Source organism: Fundulus heteroclitus, chromosome 3 (genome assembly GCF_011125445.2).
Source record: "Fundulus heteroclitus isolate FHET01 chromosome 3, MU-UCD_Fhet_4.1, whole genome shotgun sequence".
NCBI lineage: Eukaryota > Metazoa > Chordata > Actinopteri > Cyprinodontiformes > Fundulidae > Fundulus > Fundulus heteroclitus.
The window spans coordinates 28,120,300-28,137,715 of NC_046363.1; the positions used below are offsets into that span (position 1 = coordinate 28,120,300).

Here is a 17,416-nt window from a genome sequence, read left to right on the forward strand (position 1 = left end):
AATGGAGAAAACATAGAACCTTCCCAGGAGTGGCTGGGAAAATGATTAACAAATTATTCAAAAGGGAGTCGGCGACTCATCCAGCTCACAGAAACATCTTAATAGCATCTAAGCACCTCAAGAATTACATTTAAAGCACTGCAAGCATCATTTGGCCGCATAAATTTAACTTTCAGGATCCAACAATAGAAAGAGTCTGAGCAGAAATGGAATTCCATTCAAACAAATCTGCAGACCAAAAAGAAAACATAGGCACTTCTAAGATTTGGCAAAAACATCTTACCTTCTGGTGAATATTCTGCAGACTGATGAGGCAAACTGAATGTTTTGAAGAATGTGTCCCATTTCATCTGGCATAAAACCAAAAGAGCCTGCAGGAAAACTATCAGCTTTGATGACCTGAGACAACCTGTGTCCAGTCACCATTGACCTTAACTTCAAGCATAACCTGGGTAGGTGCAGCAGGATACAAAAAGCCACCTAGGCAGGTCCACGGCTAAAAAAAGTAAAATAAAATAAAGGTTGTGAGTCTAATCAAAATTTGGACTTTCATTGATCGAAATCCTTAAAAGGAAGTTCTTCTTGAAAAGTCTCAGATGGTGCTGAATTAATTCTGAATTAATTAATTCTGCAAAAAGAAAGGGACAAAAGTGATTTAAAATTAAAACATGGACAGTTATTGCAATCAGGTATAAATCTCAAGGGCACTTATGTCTTAATTTGAAAGCTTTTTTTCCCCCCTTACTAAATGAAATAATTTGAATTACTGCTTTTTGTATTTAACACAGGCTATCTTTGTCAGATAATTGAAATTGGTTTATGATCTGAAACTTTTTAATGTGACCAAAAGCAAAAACAGAACAGAACTTAAATCATTTGCCAGATCCTCTGAAGATATTTTAAAGCTCTTTTTTGAGCTCTTGCTCCTTTTTTTTTAAAATCCCATTTTATATTTACTGTTTGAACATGTTCAGAGAATTGGTTTTACTTTTGGCTTTAAAAACCAATAACTCGGACCTATTTATCGTCACAGAAAAGGTCTCTAGCTCAAGATATATCTTTATTTTATGATTCATTTTAGCAAAGTAGCAATTTCAACATCTGAGACGTCTTTACTCTAATTCTCTAAACGGTTTGACAGACACGGGATAATATTTTATACCAACTAGGTGATTTCCAAGTAGGTGTTACCTAAAAGTACTTTAAAAAACCTCTTCCCAGACAGATCATGATCATCTTGTGATCAAGCAGCGGGTGTTTGTGAAAAATCCTCCCTCTGCTGCCTGTTGCTACCTGCTCAGGGTTTCTTTGGAGACTTCACTCTGTCATCTTCCTTGGCTTAAATACAGTATTTTTGCAGCTGCACACTCATTCAGCTTTAACCGCCGCCGAGTTTTTTTTCGATAACTCCCTTTGACATGTGCATGCTTATTTCTGGGTCCACGTTAATCCCCCGCCCTCCTTCTTCTCCTCCTCCTCCCTTTCTGTCTCAGCGTATCACTCTCACTGTGGTTGTCTTTAATGAAGGTTTAGCGCAGGCCTTGTCCTTCGCCGACTGTCTGTGGGTGGGAGCATCTGGAGCGCATAAAGAGTCGGTGGGGACGGGTGGACAAAAGACAAAACACAATCTAAACACAAAAAGTATTCTGGGTCATTGTGGGAAACATTTTTTTTGCACAAAAACGCATCAGGATGCAGTTGCTCGCAAAACTATTCATTCCCTTGAACCTTTTTTCACGTTTTGCCACAAAGTTTGGTGTTGTATTTTGTTGGGGGTTTTAAAACAAAGTAACACATAATCCTAAATGTGGAAGAAAACTCACAAGTTTTCACAAATCCAAATCCAAAAAATGGGACGTGCATTTGCATTCAGGACCCTTTGCTCTGACACCCCTTGTGTATCCAACAACCGTGAGAAGACAACTAGTGAGTAAATAGTTCATCTCTGTGCAGTTTAATCTCAGTATAAATCCCGCTATTGTATTCTGCGAAGGTGAACAAACCGCATCATGAATGCAGGAGACATAGCAGGGAGACAGTTTTGGAGAGGTTTAACCCTTGAGGTGCCTTAGCTTTACCCTGAAGTGGGAAAAAAACTAGTTACATTTACTCGGTTACATTTATTTAAGTAACTTTTTTAAATAAAACTCACATTTAGAAGTAGTTTTACCGCACTTCAGTTATATTATTAGAGAGTAAAATTCTACCCACCGTGAGTAAATTCACTGAATAAATAACAGACTTGTTTTAACCAAAACTGCTCCAGAGAGAGACACACGCCTACAGTTTATGTTAAAGTGAGACTTCCTGTTTGTACACAAGCTTTATTCTTGTAATTTTATTATCTGCAGAAGTCTTTGAGCCATTTGGAGGTCAAGTGAATATACAGCAAACAGTAGATATTGTCGATGGAAGTATTTTGCTCTGTTCTAACATACTGGATATACATTAACAGATACAAGTATTGGTTTCATAAGTTTTTATGTTGACCAAAAACATTTAGAAAAGTGTTTCTTCTGCCTGAATTTGTAACTTTGTCATTGTTACTTTTTTTTATAGTTTTTATTTTAGTGTTTAAAATACAGGAGTTTGTACATAAGTTCATATTTTTGCCCAGCCTTTTTACCAAATACTTTTTTACTCTTGAGTATTTTCTTGGTTGACAACTTTTTACTATTACCTGAGATCCAAAATGGTCCTTCTCATTAAAGTTTCTATTTATTTATTTTATATTTTAACCCTCTTTACGCTGATCCTCCAGGGTGATGTTGAGCCGAGCCGAGAAAGTCATTATTAAGGGTAGCTGCACAGACACCCATAGTAACACTGTTGGACCTGGTCAGATCTAATTAAAGAACAACTACCAGTACTCTGCAGAACTTCATCAATGAGTAACAAGAAGGAAGCCTTTGTTGGAAGAAAGGCATAAGAAATCCTACTTGTAGTTTATCTCAAGCCGTGTAGGAGATAAAATCAAAACTTACTGTTCTGGCCTGCAGGTGAACCACTATATGTAGCAGAAAACTAGCTGTAAGGCAAGTTGGCAAGGCAAGTTTGTTTGTAAAACACATTTCAGTAACAAGACTGTTCAAGGTGTACACATCTCCCTGAACTCATCAACCCCATTATTAAAAGCAATGGCGGCAACAGCATGCTGTAGGGATGCTTTTTCTTGAACAGGGACAGGAAAGCTGATAAAAAATGATGAAACGACGGATGAAGCTAAATAAAGAGGCCAGAGCTACAATTAAAGGGTTTAAATCAAAGCATGTCGATGTGTTAGAACGGCCTAGTCAAAGTCCAGACTTAAATCCAACTAAAAGTCTGCTGCAAAACTTTTTAGCTGATATTTTGCAGATGCTCTCCATTTAATCTGAGTGAGCTTGACGTAAAGAACTAAAAACGACTTTGGCAAAGCTGGCTGGGACATACCTCCAAAACACTGTCAGCTGGAATTGCAGAAAGGTGGACAAAGATTGACTCAGGGGGGGGGGCAAAACAGAAATACACACATTTCATAAAAAGACGTTAAAAAGTAGGTTTTAGTTCCCCTTCACAGTAAAAATGTCAATAAAATACATCAACGTTTTTGGCTACAACCTACAACAAAAGGGTGCCGTGTGCTTCGGTTCGCTCTTCTTTCTACTTTGATACCGAGGCGTGATTCAGACCTCACATCTCTCAAGTGTTTGCGAAATGCTAACAGCGAAATCCTTTACTGAGCACCGGGCAGAGCTCTGCCAAAGTGTTCAGTAAAGTAGCCTACATCTGCTGTCAAGAGGTGTAACACGGGCGACAGAGCAACACTTAGCGCAGAAGAGGGTGTCGGTGCATGCATGGCCAACACCGAGAGGGAAAAGTGTTGGGCGCGGAGACATGAATGGCGAGAGCAGAGAGGGGGGTCATTCAGCTGAATGCACACTCCAGAGGCGGAGGGGACAGCCAGAAAGTAATGCAGGTCACCTCTGCAACAAGAGAAAAGAGCATTTTACACCCACGGCATGCACAGTAAGAGAGGAGAAGCAAATTTATATGCACAAGCACAATCATATCACCGCCATCCTTTCATAACCAAAGCCTTTTCTGCTCTATTGTATCCACCGTTTCTTTTGCCTTGGATATCAAAGCACTTTCCCAACAAGTCCAGCATCAATAATGGAGCAGAGCGTTATCTCCCTCCTTTATGTTCAGAGATGCCATACCCTGCTGTCACTTTTTAGATGAATAATACACAAAAAAAAAAAAGGCGAAAGGCAGACAAGGAGGGCGGGAGTAGCGGGACCAGTGGGGGGAAGGTAGAAAACTTTTTTTTCAACAAGACAGAGTGGAGGGAGAAGCGGCGAGAGGCCGCCGTGCATTAACTCGGCACTCAGGTGGAGACTGCCGACTCAGCGGCTCCTCGAACTGTCGGGGACAAAACTTTGAGTGTTTCGTCCCTCGGATGGACGTCTTACAGAGATACTGCGGCGCAAGCAGAGAGTTAAATAAAGGGGCTTTTACGGCCGCAGCAACGTCCAGACGTCCCCTTTCGTCTTCTTCGGAGCCCCCCAACCCTGGACGGTGATTTCCCCCGAGCAATCTTTTAAAATGTGCTCGGCTCTCGGCGCTTATCGCGGCGTGTCGTGGTGAATTATTCAACGCGCTTAAGTCACACAATGAGACACGCGTGACGCCGTTTGAACTCCCCTCCATGTAATCCTCGTGTACAGGTTTGTAGCAGAAAAAAAAAGAGCAGAAGTGACGTGAGGACCCGGGTCCCCACAACGAGGCACTAAGCAGCAGCCGCATAAATATTAATGTCAAAATTGTTTGCTGCGTGTTATTTATGCATGGCTGTGCCTGAGGAGGATAGCTAAATGAATCGGCAATGACACGTTCGCGCCACTTATGCATGTGTGTGTCTGTGCGTGTTTTTATCTGACGTAAAAAGGATGATACTTAATAAGGTCACAGCACATGATCTGTGCATATCAAGCATATCTTCTCTCATAATTCAGAGAGCCTTGTAAGTATTCACCCCCCCCTGGAACTTGTGCACAGTTTGTTGCGTGATGCCCACACACTACAGGGAAACGCGTGAATGCTTTTACAAAGGTTTTCTGAATACAAAATCTGAAAAGGGTTTCAGATTTTGTATTCCATCGCATTTCACTCTGTTACCCTGAATAAAATAGTAAATAATAAAAAATAAAATAGCTAATTGCTGGGAAAGATACAACATTTTTGAGTAAAGATCTGAAAAAGTGTGCGAAGTGATTGTATTCAGCTTGTCTGTGTTCATAATTTACCAGAATGTTGGGGTATGTTTCTACATTGCATACGTATGTGTACAGTCCATTGTTCTAAGCAAAAATGGCCCCAGCTCAGTTAGGCAGGATGTGAACATCATTTTTTTGAATCTTTTTATCAATTCTCAAATGGATTTGAATCTAAACTTTGACTGGGGCCATTCCAATACAACAATCCCCCCCCCCCCCCCCCCCCCCCATCTAAACCATTCCCCAGGCTTTATGTTTAGGGTTGCTATCCTGCTGGAGTGTGAATCTCAGTCCAAGTCTGAATCCAAGTCTGTTTTATGCCACATTTGGCGCTTTCCATGGAGGCCAAAAAAGTTCAGGGTTGGCCTCATCTGGCTAGATCCCTTCTCAAAACATTACAGAGGAAAGCACATAGCAATGGAATAGTAGCAGTAGGTAAGATATCAGACAAGCGGCACTACAAACTTCAACAGTAACATTCAAAATGTAATGGATTGATGTCCGAGAACCCAAGCTAGACAAACAGGTTGCTTTCAAAAACGTTTATTTTAAAAAGGAGAAGGCAGGCAGGACTGGTTGACCGGGGCAGTACCAGACAGAACGAGGCTGACCAGGTGATGTTGACAGAACCAGACTTGACCAGAAGCTGTAGATGAGTTCCCAGTGAGGCGGATCGAGGTACGAAGAATCCAGAAGAGATCTTTACACACAAGCACCGCCTGGTGCACACAAACTAGAGAGGGCGGGGCGCGAGCAGGTCCTGGAAACAAACAGGCAGAGCAACGAGAAGACGCTGGGGGAACAATACATGCAGGCAGCGGGACAAGACGAGCCGTTCTGGAAGGGAGTGGTCGGACGAGGCCGGTATCAGTAGTCAGAGTGACACTAATTAGCTGCAGCAGGTGGAACTGATTATGGTGGCTGGGAGCTGACTGAGCTGATTGGACGGTGACTGGTGGTTGAGAGGTGTGGAGCGTGGAGTGAAATAATCAGTCCAGGATAATCCACACAAAAACAAAAGTCCAAAATCATGACGCTAAATATCTGTCAAGATATTGCTCAATTGTAAAAGTGCTCCAAAATTTCAACAATGTAATCTCACGACCCCCCCCCCCCCCCCCCCCCCCCCCCCCCCCCGCTCTAGAGTAACCACTGGGCCCTGAAGCCATTTGATTGAACTGGGTTTACAAATGCACGTCATATTTGTCAGATTTGTGTTTGTAGGACTTGAATGTAACCCTGCACAGCTTTTGTCCTTAAACTAAATAGTAATACTTAAAAACAATCTGTTGTAAAACTGATTTTTGTGTCTTTAGCTCCACTGGCCAGGCTGGTTGGTTGAAATTATTTGTACTGTACAAGCCTAAAAGACTTCACAGTCCCTTTTTTTTATTCCTGGAGCTGATGCAGCTCGCATCACCTCAAATCCTGGAGGACATCCATGGAAAATCTGTGACTTTAATGAGATTGACATAGAGACGAGCCAGTGGGAGAAATCAGACAGACCCACTGAGGAATGAAGGCTTGCAGGACAGATTTGTGGGTTCTCCATCTGTGAGTTTAATCCTGGAAAAGAAAAAAAAAAAAAAAAAGCGGTTTACAGAACAGCCAGAGAACAGCGCTATGTGTCAGGGGCTACAAGAGCTACCGTGTTCTTTTTGTTGTTTGATTTATTAAGACAGGCAGCAGATTCGAGAGCACGCCTCTCTGCATTTCTGCGACTAAAAATCTATTTGCCGTTCTCTGTGGGTCACTCTTGTTTTGGTGGGTTGGCACACTTTTGTAAAATCCCAGCGCGGTTTCAGAAGACAGCATTACCCTGTATGCTGTCTTCTGAGAGAGCAAAGCAGAGCATTTATTTCTCTAGTAAACAACTGACTGACATTAAATGGAAATGAAATCATACAAAATATAACAACGATGAGAGGAATTATTCATTCGTAGTGCCCCAACTGTGAATATGTGTCTGGAGCTCTTCAGGTGATTAGTGTTGTCTGTTTTTTTTTTCCTCCATTAGCTCCATACGCGTCTGATGCGTTCGCCACCTCTGCGTCGACGACAAACTTTGGCGTGCATTCAGTCGGCGGTGCAGGCTGTGCCCAAACTGAATGAAGAGCAACCGCCACATTTTCTGAATACTAATGGAAAATTCAAGGGCTTGGGTTCTGTGTGGGAAGCTGCCATGTGTCAGCATGCAGCACTCAGCATTAAAGTCACTCCGTGAGATTGAGCTAGTGAGAGAGAGAGAGAGCGAGAGAGTGTGTAATTTCTTCGCCAGTTTGCTTTTTAAAGCACTTAAACCCCAAAAAAGCAGATTTATGGGGAAACACACTCAAGCAGGAGAGTATTGGCTCATTCTCATTGCTCTCTCTCTCTCTCTCTCTCTTTCTCCAGGTCTGAGGAAATTAAAAGTTGAACACTGATCATTTTGGTGAAAATAAAGAGTTCTCCTCAACATTGCATGTAACAGTTGCTGTCGCTGCATTTCTAATCTTGGAAATTTGACCTGTAATCACGTTGCTCCAGCAGGTCAATCAGTTTAATTTCCTAAACCCCAGAACTCGGGGCCAAAATGCATCATTGTTCAGAATTGGTTATCGGGTTTGACAGATGCACGCAGCTGGAGACTGGCCTGATTTCACTCCACGGAGAAGGGAAAAAGAAAAAAAAAATCAAACGAAACTGTGCCGTCACTTTGTGCGATATTTAACAAGAACTCTTAATCTAAAACGAATACTTAATGTAGTGAATCTGAGTTTCAGATCTTGATGGGAACACGGATTCCCGCAGGGTGCTGTTCTCGAACCTTCAATTATTGATTCTGTTTCTTAGTTTCTTATCCCATTTCAGTGCTCAAGCTGTTCCTCCGTGAAACTATCAAGCTTAGAGCAATTATTTTAAACCAAAAGCTGTAGATATTGTCTGTTTGTGTTCTCACAACTTGTGTCTATCTCCCTTCTTTTTCCACTTCCCAGTGATGCTGCTGGACACAACAGAAACTACCTCAGAGCTGGGCTGGACCACCTATCCGGACACAGGGGTAAGCAGCGACATGATCTGCAAATGTAGTTTCCAGGCGTCGGGGGGATTGCAGCTGCTGTGTTTTGCACACACAGATGTGATCCAGGTTTTGGATTATAATTATAATTGTCTAAATCAAGACTGTTTAAAATGATCAAAATCAGAGTCCTTCACTTAAACGGGACAAATTATCCTTTTAAATCCTTCTTTTTCACGTTGAATTCATTCAGTTGTGGTCTGCATGAAGGGGAACTGCAGTGCTTGGTCCAAATTCCTCGTTATTGTTGCCCCACAGCTCCTCTTTTGCCCCCAGAGGTTTGTCTGAGAGCAACTTGTTTTAGTGTGGTCTCTTTAAATCTGAAGGAGGCACTTCCCACCGCGCCCCCCTCCAGGTTGCAGAACGTTCCACTTCAACCTGTTCAGCCATTTTCAGAGTATGCCGGGGGACGGTGTAATGAACCGTGTGTGTTAATACACCCAGCAACAAAACAATTTCACTTATTTACTTGACTTCATGTTTCTCCATGGGTGTCTTTGATTTGTGTCTGTGTTATGTGTGCATTCTTAGTTGGTGTCTCACCAAATTTCATTATAGATACATAATGACAATAAAGACTCTTGATTCTTGTAGCTTCACCGTCCTTCAGCTTGGACTACAAAGTCGCAGCAAAAAAATAAAATTGCAAAATTGGCGAGCCAGAAGTCCATGTCCTTGTTTGGCAGCTCCACAGCAAATGCTGTGACGTAATTGTTCAGAAAACATAGAAACATAGAAAACTGAATGGCTTCAAAAATATGATCCAAAAAGATTATAAAGATATCTACACAGCTCCTGGAGAGAGAAAATAAAACATTCCTGCACTCCTAGAGTATACAATAAAATGTATTTAAGTGCTAAAAAGATGGATTTTGTCTGACATGTCCCCTTTAACCCAACACTTGTCAGTGTACTGTCTGGTATTTTACCCCCATTGTTGCCGCACAAGCCACACAAAATCGCATTTTGTGTGGCATGTTTTTAAAACTCAGGACCTGTGTCTGTATTTCTATAGGCCATGCTGAAATAAAAATAAAGGATTTTCTGCAACAGTCTGTTTTCAACCATTACAATAACATTCCAAGTAAAAGAGACACTTTTAGAGACAGCTTCTAGTCCTAGTTATGTACTTAAATACTTAATACCATCAAAAAAACTTTTTTTTTCTGCTAAAGCAATGATGGCAAATACATTTTAAGTTACGGTACTATAAAAGTTTATTTGGATTCTAACACAGCAGACACAGAAGTGATCAAAGAGACAGATACAAATATATCCTCACAAAGCATCTCAGGCCGTTAAAGAATTGAGTCACTCTCTTATAACAGGAGCAGATGTTTTTTTGTGTGCAGTTTGAGGATTACATGGATGCACAAACTCTGGTCTGCACACATTTTGGGAATAAACAGCTGATCTGCTTACTGCATGCATTGTGACCTTTGTATTTTTTTCTTTGTCCTGGTGCACAAATGCCATATGATGTCATTGACAGTGTTTCTGAATGCTTGATTGATTGTTGTCTTCTTGTAATATGACTGGTGGGCCACAGTGAAAATAAAAGTTGTTTGAATTTATTTGAATTGAAGGGGCCAAGAGTCGGTTTAAGCTTAACCAGTGTGACGTTTAATTTGCAAGCTTAAGAAAATATGAATTAAGCCAAAGGACAGAATTCATAGAATCATTAAACTGTATTTTGCTTTGCTTCTTATCTAGCAAACTTAGGCCCCATTCACATGGAGATGAGAATAAATCTATCCGCAAAGGTCTAGTTGTCTGGTGATGTCAAAATCTTTTGACCAATCTGTTTAATCTGATTGAATTTGACTTTGGAAAGGGCCTTGAGATGACATGTTTCATGAATCGGTGCTATATAAATAAAATTTAATTAAATTGAATTTGTTATGGCTGTTGGTAGCGTCCTCAGACTCTTCAAGGTGTGTTCCCTGAAAATACAGTGACATGTGTAAATGTTTGTGTCTCATCAGTGCTTTGTATGTTGCTGTGTTTACTTAATATGAAATGTCTGAGCATGTCCGGTATTTTTTTTACGTTTATTTGGCAATGTCACAGTGCCACCAATGGGCCTGGCATACTTACTACAGCCGTTTCAGTTGTGCTGCGTTCTCTCACGTGGACACACTTTTTTTTATTTGTTTATGAATATTTACTGTGTTCGTCTCCGTGTGGACAAGGCCTTGGTCATCTGAAAAATAGGGCAGCACACTATATCACAAACATGTCATCATCACGATATCAGAGATTGTAATATTCATGTTGTTCGGAGTTCAATAAGAAGAAAATAAGCAAATATCACAAAATATATCATCATCACAACATTTACTAGTATTACCACCATAACAAGACTTTTTTAAAAATTTTATTTTGAATGGAGGTTTTGTAATGTCCTGTGATTCTAGTGGATTTTTTTTCTTTTCTTTTGTTTTAGCTTTTGAGGAGTTTGTAAAAGAGATTTTAAAAAAGATGACAAGTTTGTTTCAAAGCAATGCAATTGCAAATAGAGGAGAAATATTCTTTCTCAGAAGAAACTATTGTTTCCTCTGCCCATGAACCCGGAGCTGATTTTTCTATTTATCTAAAAAGAGATTTTGGGATCTGAATCATCGGGTCACCACTTTACAAAAATCAGAATAAGCTAAAGAAATCTGCAATTTGAGCTTCTCCCAGAATATTATTGTACAGTTACACAAAGGATTGAGGTCTTCCTTTCATCTAGGAGAGATTTACTTTTTTTTAACAGCGAACAAATTCAGTTTACAGACCTTGCTGACTGCTGCCATTTGTTTCGCAACACGAGAGGCTTTATCTAAACTAAAACAAAAAAAAATCAAAGTGAAAAACAGCATCATAGAGAAAGAGAAAGAAAAACAAAAGTGCTTTCAGGGAACAAAAGCTAATTTTCTGTTGATCAGGAGGTCCAAAATCCAAACTCTGAAAGGTAAAAGGATTGATTCAAGTGAAAAAGTCACAGCATATACACAACCTGATGTACTGTCTGTATGAATTTCAGTAGCATCAGAAACATTCATGGTCACACATACACGGGGTGTTAATTTCTGTTTAAAGCAGACAGTATTGCTGTAATGCGATTCACACTTTCACACATGGACATAAACCTAAACCCACAGCTGAACTAACACAGGTCCCTCAGTTACCAATATTATATGGACTCAAATGTACAGCTGATGTCCACAAACATCCTGTTTTGTTTTTTTCTCGTCCTCTGCAGCGCTGTTGGTGCTGGTGCACAGCAGGACGTGTCAAAAAAGGTCACTAGGTGCACGTAACAAATAGCAGTGTTTCAAAACAGTTGTTCAATAAAAACGATTTTCAAGGCCGTTGTGCGGTTTCGCTTTTGGCATGACGCTACATTTATATCAGGGCACTGGCAGAAGAGCCTTAGAATCATTCTCAGGACATTCAAATCCAGCTTTAACATGACCATCTGTCAATTCTTTTCTAAACTAATAACTTTAGATTTGCAGAAGGCTTGTAAAGGCATGTCTAATGTATAGTTATGGTTTGCAGGCAGGGGCATTATCCTCTATTATAGCTTAATGCTGGCTTTAAAAGAAACAACCATAACAGACTCCACCCCATTTCTCAAGAGGCTTAAAAGCCTGTTTCTTGCATTTTTCTCTATTGTATCTCCTAATCTATGACAGAAATACCCACGCTGAGCCATGAGTCTTCCAGTCGGAGCTTCCCTTCGTGTTTGAACTTTAAGTGGCTTGTATTGAGCCTCACTGGGTCAACATTTATCATATTGGCACTTTTAGACACTGACGTTTCTGCCCATTCTTCAGTGTGATATGGTTTAATCTCGGTCAGATTGAAGGGAGCGCTTCTGTGAACTTCGGTGTTCGGTTTTTGCCTATTATTCTGGATTTAGTTTGTGGTACTTGGACTGATCCAAACCATTGCATTTTAGCTCTGACTGCATGTTTAGTCTGTGATGGACTGGTGATCTGTCCAGGGTGTAAACGGCCTCTTACCAAGTAACCTCTAAAGAGAGGCAACCAGCCCTCCTGCAACCCTGCGTGGATAAGCGGGTATAGACCAGTTAAACCTCCACCCCATCTTAAAGGTACATAGCCACGTTATTTGCTTATAAAAAAGACTGAAAACTGTTTGATCATGATAAAATAAGGTTATTTACACCAAGCGTCCATCCTTATAGTGTTTTGATAGTCCTTTTTGAGCCTTAATATAACCCCCTCAACGGGCGCAATGAGCAGATATGAACAGATGTGGCACCATCTACCGGCAGTACTCCAGAACTATCAGAAAGCCAGATGACAACTACAAAATGACTAGTAAACGATGCCGTACCGAGCCTGACCCCTCTGCAATGCCTTGCAGTAAAGCTTAGGGTGATCGAAGACCAACCGTTATTAATTAAATAAACCCATCTACAAGAACTATAAGAGCCGCATATCAGAACATCAAGAAGAAAATTCCCATTCATAAACAGAAACAGGGACACAGCATCAAGGTAAGAACCAACCAACCAATCAATCAATCAGTCAATCAATCAATCAATTGATCTATTTACAATGTTGTTTGTACATAAGACTGTAGAGGCTGAGAAGAGCATTGCTGTTACTATTATCACAGTATTTACAAGGACGTTTATTCACGTCAATCAACTCTGCGGTCACATCTGAGGCTTGGACAACTTTAGCATCCACTTTGGTAAACACCAACCTTCCTACTGTATTCCCCGCGACATTCCAGTCTTTTTCCTCTTGCAATCATATATTTTTTTATTTTATTTTTTTTACACTGGATGTTGAACCTTTCTGCGTTGTTTCCACACATGGCTGGGAGATGCTATAGCCGTTAGATGCTTCCTTGTTATTATAAATAAACATGAAGGACTTTATTTACTAAGAAACTGAGCAAAAACAAAGCATAAAACACCCAAACAACGACTAATATTCCAGCAGGATGTGGCAATTTTCCGAAAAAAACTTTGTATGCAAGCAGAGTGAGCTACTGACGCATACATAAAAAAAAGTATTTTGCTGCATCTTGCAGGTTATTCAGGCTTCCCAGCAGCATGACGCTGCCACCACTGTGTATCACTGTGGGCATGGTCTGTTCTGGGTGTTACTTTTAGTAAATATCATTTGTAGGCCAGACAGTTTAGTTTTGGCTTCTTCAAACCCCAGCACCTTCTCCGACACATTTACTGTGTCCCATTAAGGACTTTTTATGGCTCCTTTAAACACCAGACCAGTCTGGACCTTGCCCCATACAGGCCAGATTTGTGTTCTTCGCTACTTAAGTGGAGGGCACACTACAGCATTCTTCCCTCAGTTTTTCCCCATAATTCCCAGTTAGGCTCTTAAACTAGACCATAACAGATACAATGGCCAGTTGACACAAAGATCTGCAGGTGTGTGAATGGTTAAGATGTAATTCTGCGAATGTCTGAGGGGAACCAAGCAGCTTTAGCTGGAGTACATGTCAGCCTAACATGGTTTGACATTTAAAGCCAAATCTGAACACGTTCAGGTAGAGTGAACTGATTACCTGCCAAACTATAAACAGGGTTACTAGCAGCCATTAAATGGGCGGGGAACAACAGACGGTTGATTGCTTCTTCCCTGTCTTTATCTTGGCAAGCAACAAAAAAAAAGCGCTTTGTTTACTTACCTTCCAGCCGTCCTCACAGCAGTATGACGAGTTCAGTTGACTTCAGTCGGTTTGACAAGTCATGCTCTTAGTGAGAGCTCATCAGGCGCGGTTGTTAAGTCTGTGACTCCCACACTTTTCAGACGTGACAAAGATCTGCTGCAACCAGCCGAATGTGTGAACTGGAGTACTTTCAAAATCTGTGAACACTGCTTTGTGTGTCCCCAGCTTGCCCCCTCCATTTATTCCGCCACCTGAGCTGTGGTTCTCTGCAGCTCCTCCAGTGTTGCCATGTACCTCTTGACTTTTCTCCTGATTAATGCTCTCCTTGCCCAGCCGGTGCGTGCAGGTGGACGGCTCTGTTTTGAAAGGGTTGTAGGTCTGCTATACTTTTATATGATGGATTAAACAAAAATGTTAAAAGATTGTGGATAAATATTGTTTAGTAAAAAGGTGACGTTTTACTCTTTTTTTGTTAATTTTTGGTATTATTTAGGGGTATTAGAATAAGGAAGCCTGTATACAAAGGCTTCCGCCACATTTTAGATTTAAAAGAAAAGAAAGAAATTTGACGGATACACACGGCTGCTCAGTATTTCTGAAAGGTGTAGGTATCAATATTTCATTGTGTGCGATATAAAAGAGCAGATACGCTAATTACTTAGGAGCCATGCCTTCAGGCGTTCTCTGCCTGTTGCTTATTTGTTGGCATTGTTTGACTGATGCTGCAAAAAAGTACTTGAATTAAAAAGAGTGGGCAAAGTGATCAACTCATAAAAAATAAATAAAACCAAGTCGATGCTGGACCTAAAACAACTTTTCCAATAAAACCTCGTCATGGAGATCAAAATATGAAATGTAATTGTTGTTTTGTTTGTTCCCCCAGTAGCTCAATAGACTGCTAATCATCTGCGGTCAACGTTTGCTATGAGCTCAAAGCAAAAAGACGCTGATGCTTTAATCGTTTATGAATTTATTGCACATCATAAAGTTATCACAACATTTATCGCATTATTCCTTTTTTATTATCCTGTAGCTCTACTACCATGTATTGTTTTTCACTTTCCAACCATGGACCACTATGAGTTGGTCCATCACACAGAATCCCAATAAAATACCCTGAGGTCTGTGGTTATAACACGGCGAAATGTAAAAAAATAATAAAATAATAATAATAACTTCAGGGGGTGTAAATAGCTGCAAGGCATTATAATAACATTAGAGTACCTAGAATGTGTGTGTGTGGCTTTTGATGGTGGTTCCTGCTCGCTATGTGTGTGCTTGCGTGACTGTGCGAGGGTCAACTCCCGGGTCAGTTAAATTCATTCATCTGTGAGTGATTTTGGCTCAGTTCTAATATGGCTCATAATTACACTTATACATTGTTCTGAAGCTTTGACGCTTGCGAGTGAAATTTCATTTTTAAGGACTCAGGAGGCATACCCACCCCCCCCCCCCACCCACCCCCCCTTCAGTGCAGAATGACACCACCAGACTGCGTAGAGATGTCCAGATGGCATCAAACCCCACTGAGAAGCCGCTGAAAGTGGTCGGAAAGGTCCGACCGCACAGCAGAGCAGAAACGAACCAACATCTGGCTTGCACACTCGCCAGCATCAGCCTTTTATCTCCTTCTACGCTAATTTTACCTTCTGGCGGCGATGGCCGTGTCTGTCTGCCAGCGTCGGGACTTAATTGAACATGATGTTTGATTAAACAGGGCCTCGTGTGCGTTAGGACGTTGTGAACCGCGATGGCAGCTGCTAATATGAGGGCATCTCTGTATGTGTGCGGGAGAGAGAGGAAGTAAGTACGCGGATGAGCTTGGCTTTTCTTTTTTTTTTTTTTCTTTTTTTTTTTTGCGGTCCCTGGATGACAAGTGCTGTTGAGATGGAGATATGGTTATTTGACCTGGGGGCATCGAGCTGAGAAGAGTAGAAAGACAGACCATGAGACGAGCAGAGGATGAGGGATGGAGTGTGTGTGTGTGTGCGTGTTCTTTTTAACCCTGTCTCCCTTTTCTTTTCACATCCCAGCCTTTTTTTCGCTTTAGGGTCCGTGGATATCAGTCACTGTGCTCTTTTCTGCTCCTTCTTTTTTGCACTTTTACTACTGACTGCTTCCACATGTGTAAAACTCCTTTCTGCCATTACTCTTCCCTCACTCGTGTTTGCATCTGTCCTTCCACAATCATTCTGGATTCTTCTTTTTCCTTTTTGGTCCCAAACCAGCAGAAACTTTTCTTTCCTTGTTGCCGTGTTTTTTTGCTCCAGTAATTTCGACTCTTCTCGTTGTGCTCTTTCTTTTTGCATGAATCTTTGATTAAATGTGCACCTTCATTTGTGTCTGCAAGGCCATGTTTGTGTGTCGTGTCAGAGGCCCTGCCCCTCCCTGTCCTCTGTCACTAGAGAGCTTGCACGGTTCTCCGGCATTTCGCTTCAAATTAAATCACGAAGATGAGTGTTCCTCCATTTTTTTTTTTTTTTTGCAACTTCCTTTCCAACGACTCATCCACCCCTCCTCCTCAATTTGGCCCATTTTCCCCCCACATTTTTTTTATAAAGGAAGAAAAATGGCACAAGACAAAATAGGGTAAAGGGAAGGGTGAGGGGCACTGGATGAGGAGGGGTTTAAGGTCACATAACAAATGAAAGCTGTGTTTTTGCACGCAATCCCTCATAGGAATAATGCAAACTCTCTTCTCTTCCTGTTAGGATTAATCAGTTTTTATATATATATATATATATATATATATATATATATATATATATATATATATTTCTCACTGTGGCAATAACTACATTTAAGTTTTTAAAATGAACACAGATAACCCCTGGTAAATGCAAAATAGTTTTTAAATGGTGGTTGACTTCATTAAAGTAAAGAAAAGATGTATGGTAGAGGATCTGTCATGCTGTGGGTAAACAAACTTGGCCCTTAGTGACCCTGATATATTAGAGCTATTTGTTAAATCATGGTTTAACTTGGATGAACCACATTTTCAGATTTTTAGAGAGAAATTTCAACAGCCACACCTGATTACTCCCAGACCTGTAGAATCAAGACATTACTTAAACAGAATCTGCCTGACAACATGTCAACATATCATACCCCGATCTAAAGAAATGTAAAAAAAAAAAAAAAAAATGACAGTATGAGTCTGAAAGGGTTAAAAAGCCAGCAAACAATGAGAACAGCCATGACTCCCACATGGAGAAAACATGGAGCAGTGCTGAATATTCCAAAGGAGTGGCCAACCCACTTAAATTATCACAAGAGCGTTTGAACAAGTCATCCAGGAGGTCACAAAGAACCCAGAACCACATCTAAAGCACTGCAGCTAAGCCTCTGTTAACCTCAGCTGTATGGTTTAACAGAAAGAGACTGGGCAAAAAGGTCATCTTCAGGAGCGTTTCAAGACCAAAACCAAACATCTTGATGA

At 40.9% G+C, this 17,416-nt stretch overlaps 1 protein-coding gene across 1 annotated transcript in view; it reads left to right on the plus strand.

Moving 5' to 3' along the window:
- Window positions 1–8,235: 8,235 nt before the first annotated feature.
- Window positions 8,236–17,416, plus strand: part of ephb6 (eph receptor B6) — a 63,882-nt gene continuing 54,701 nt past the window's right edge. The window contains exon 1 of the mRNA XM_021322894.2: window positions 8,236–8,298. Coding sequence (XP_021178569.2) covers window positions 8,236–8,298 — 63 coding nt within the window. The remainder of the gene's footprint in view (window positions 8,299–17,416) is intronic.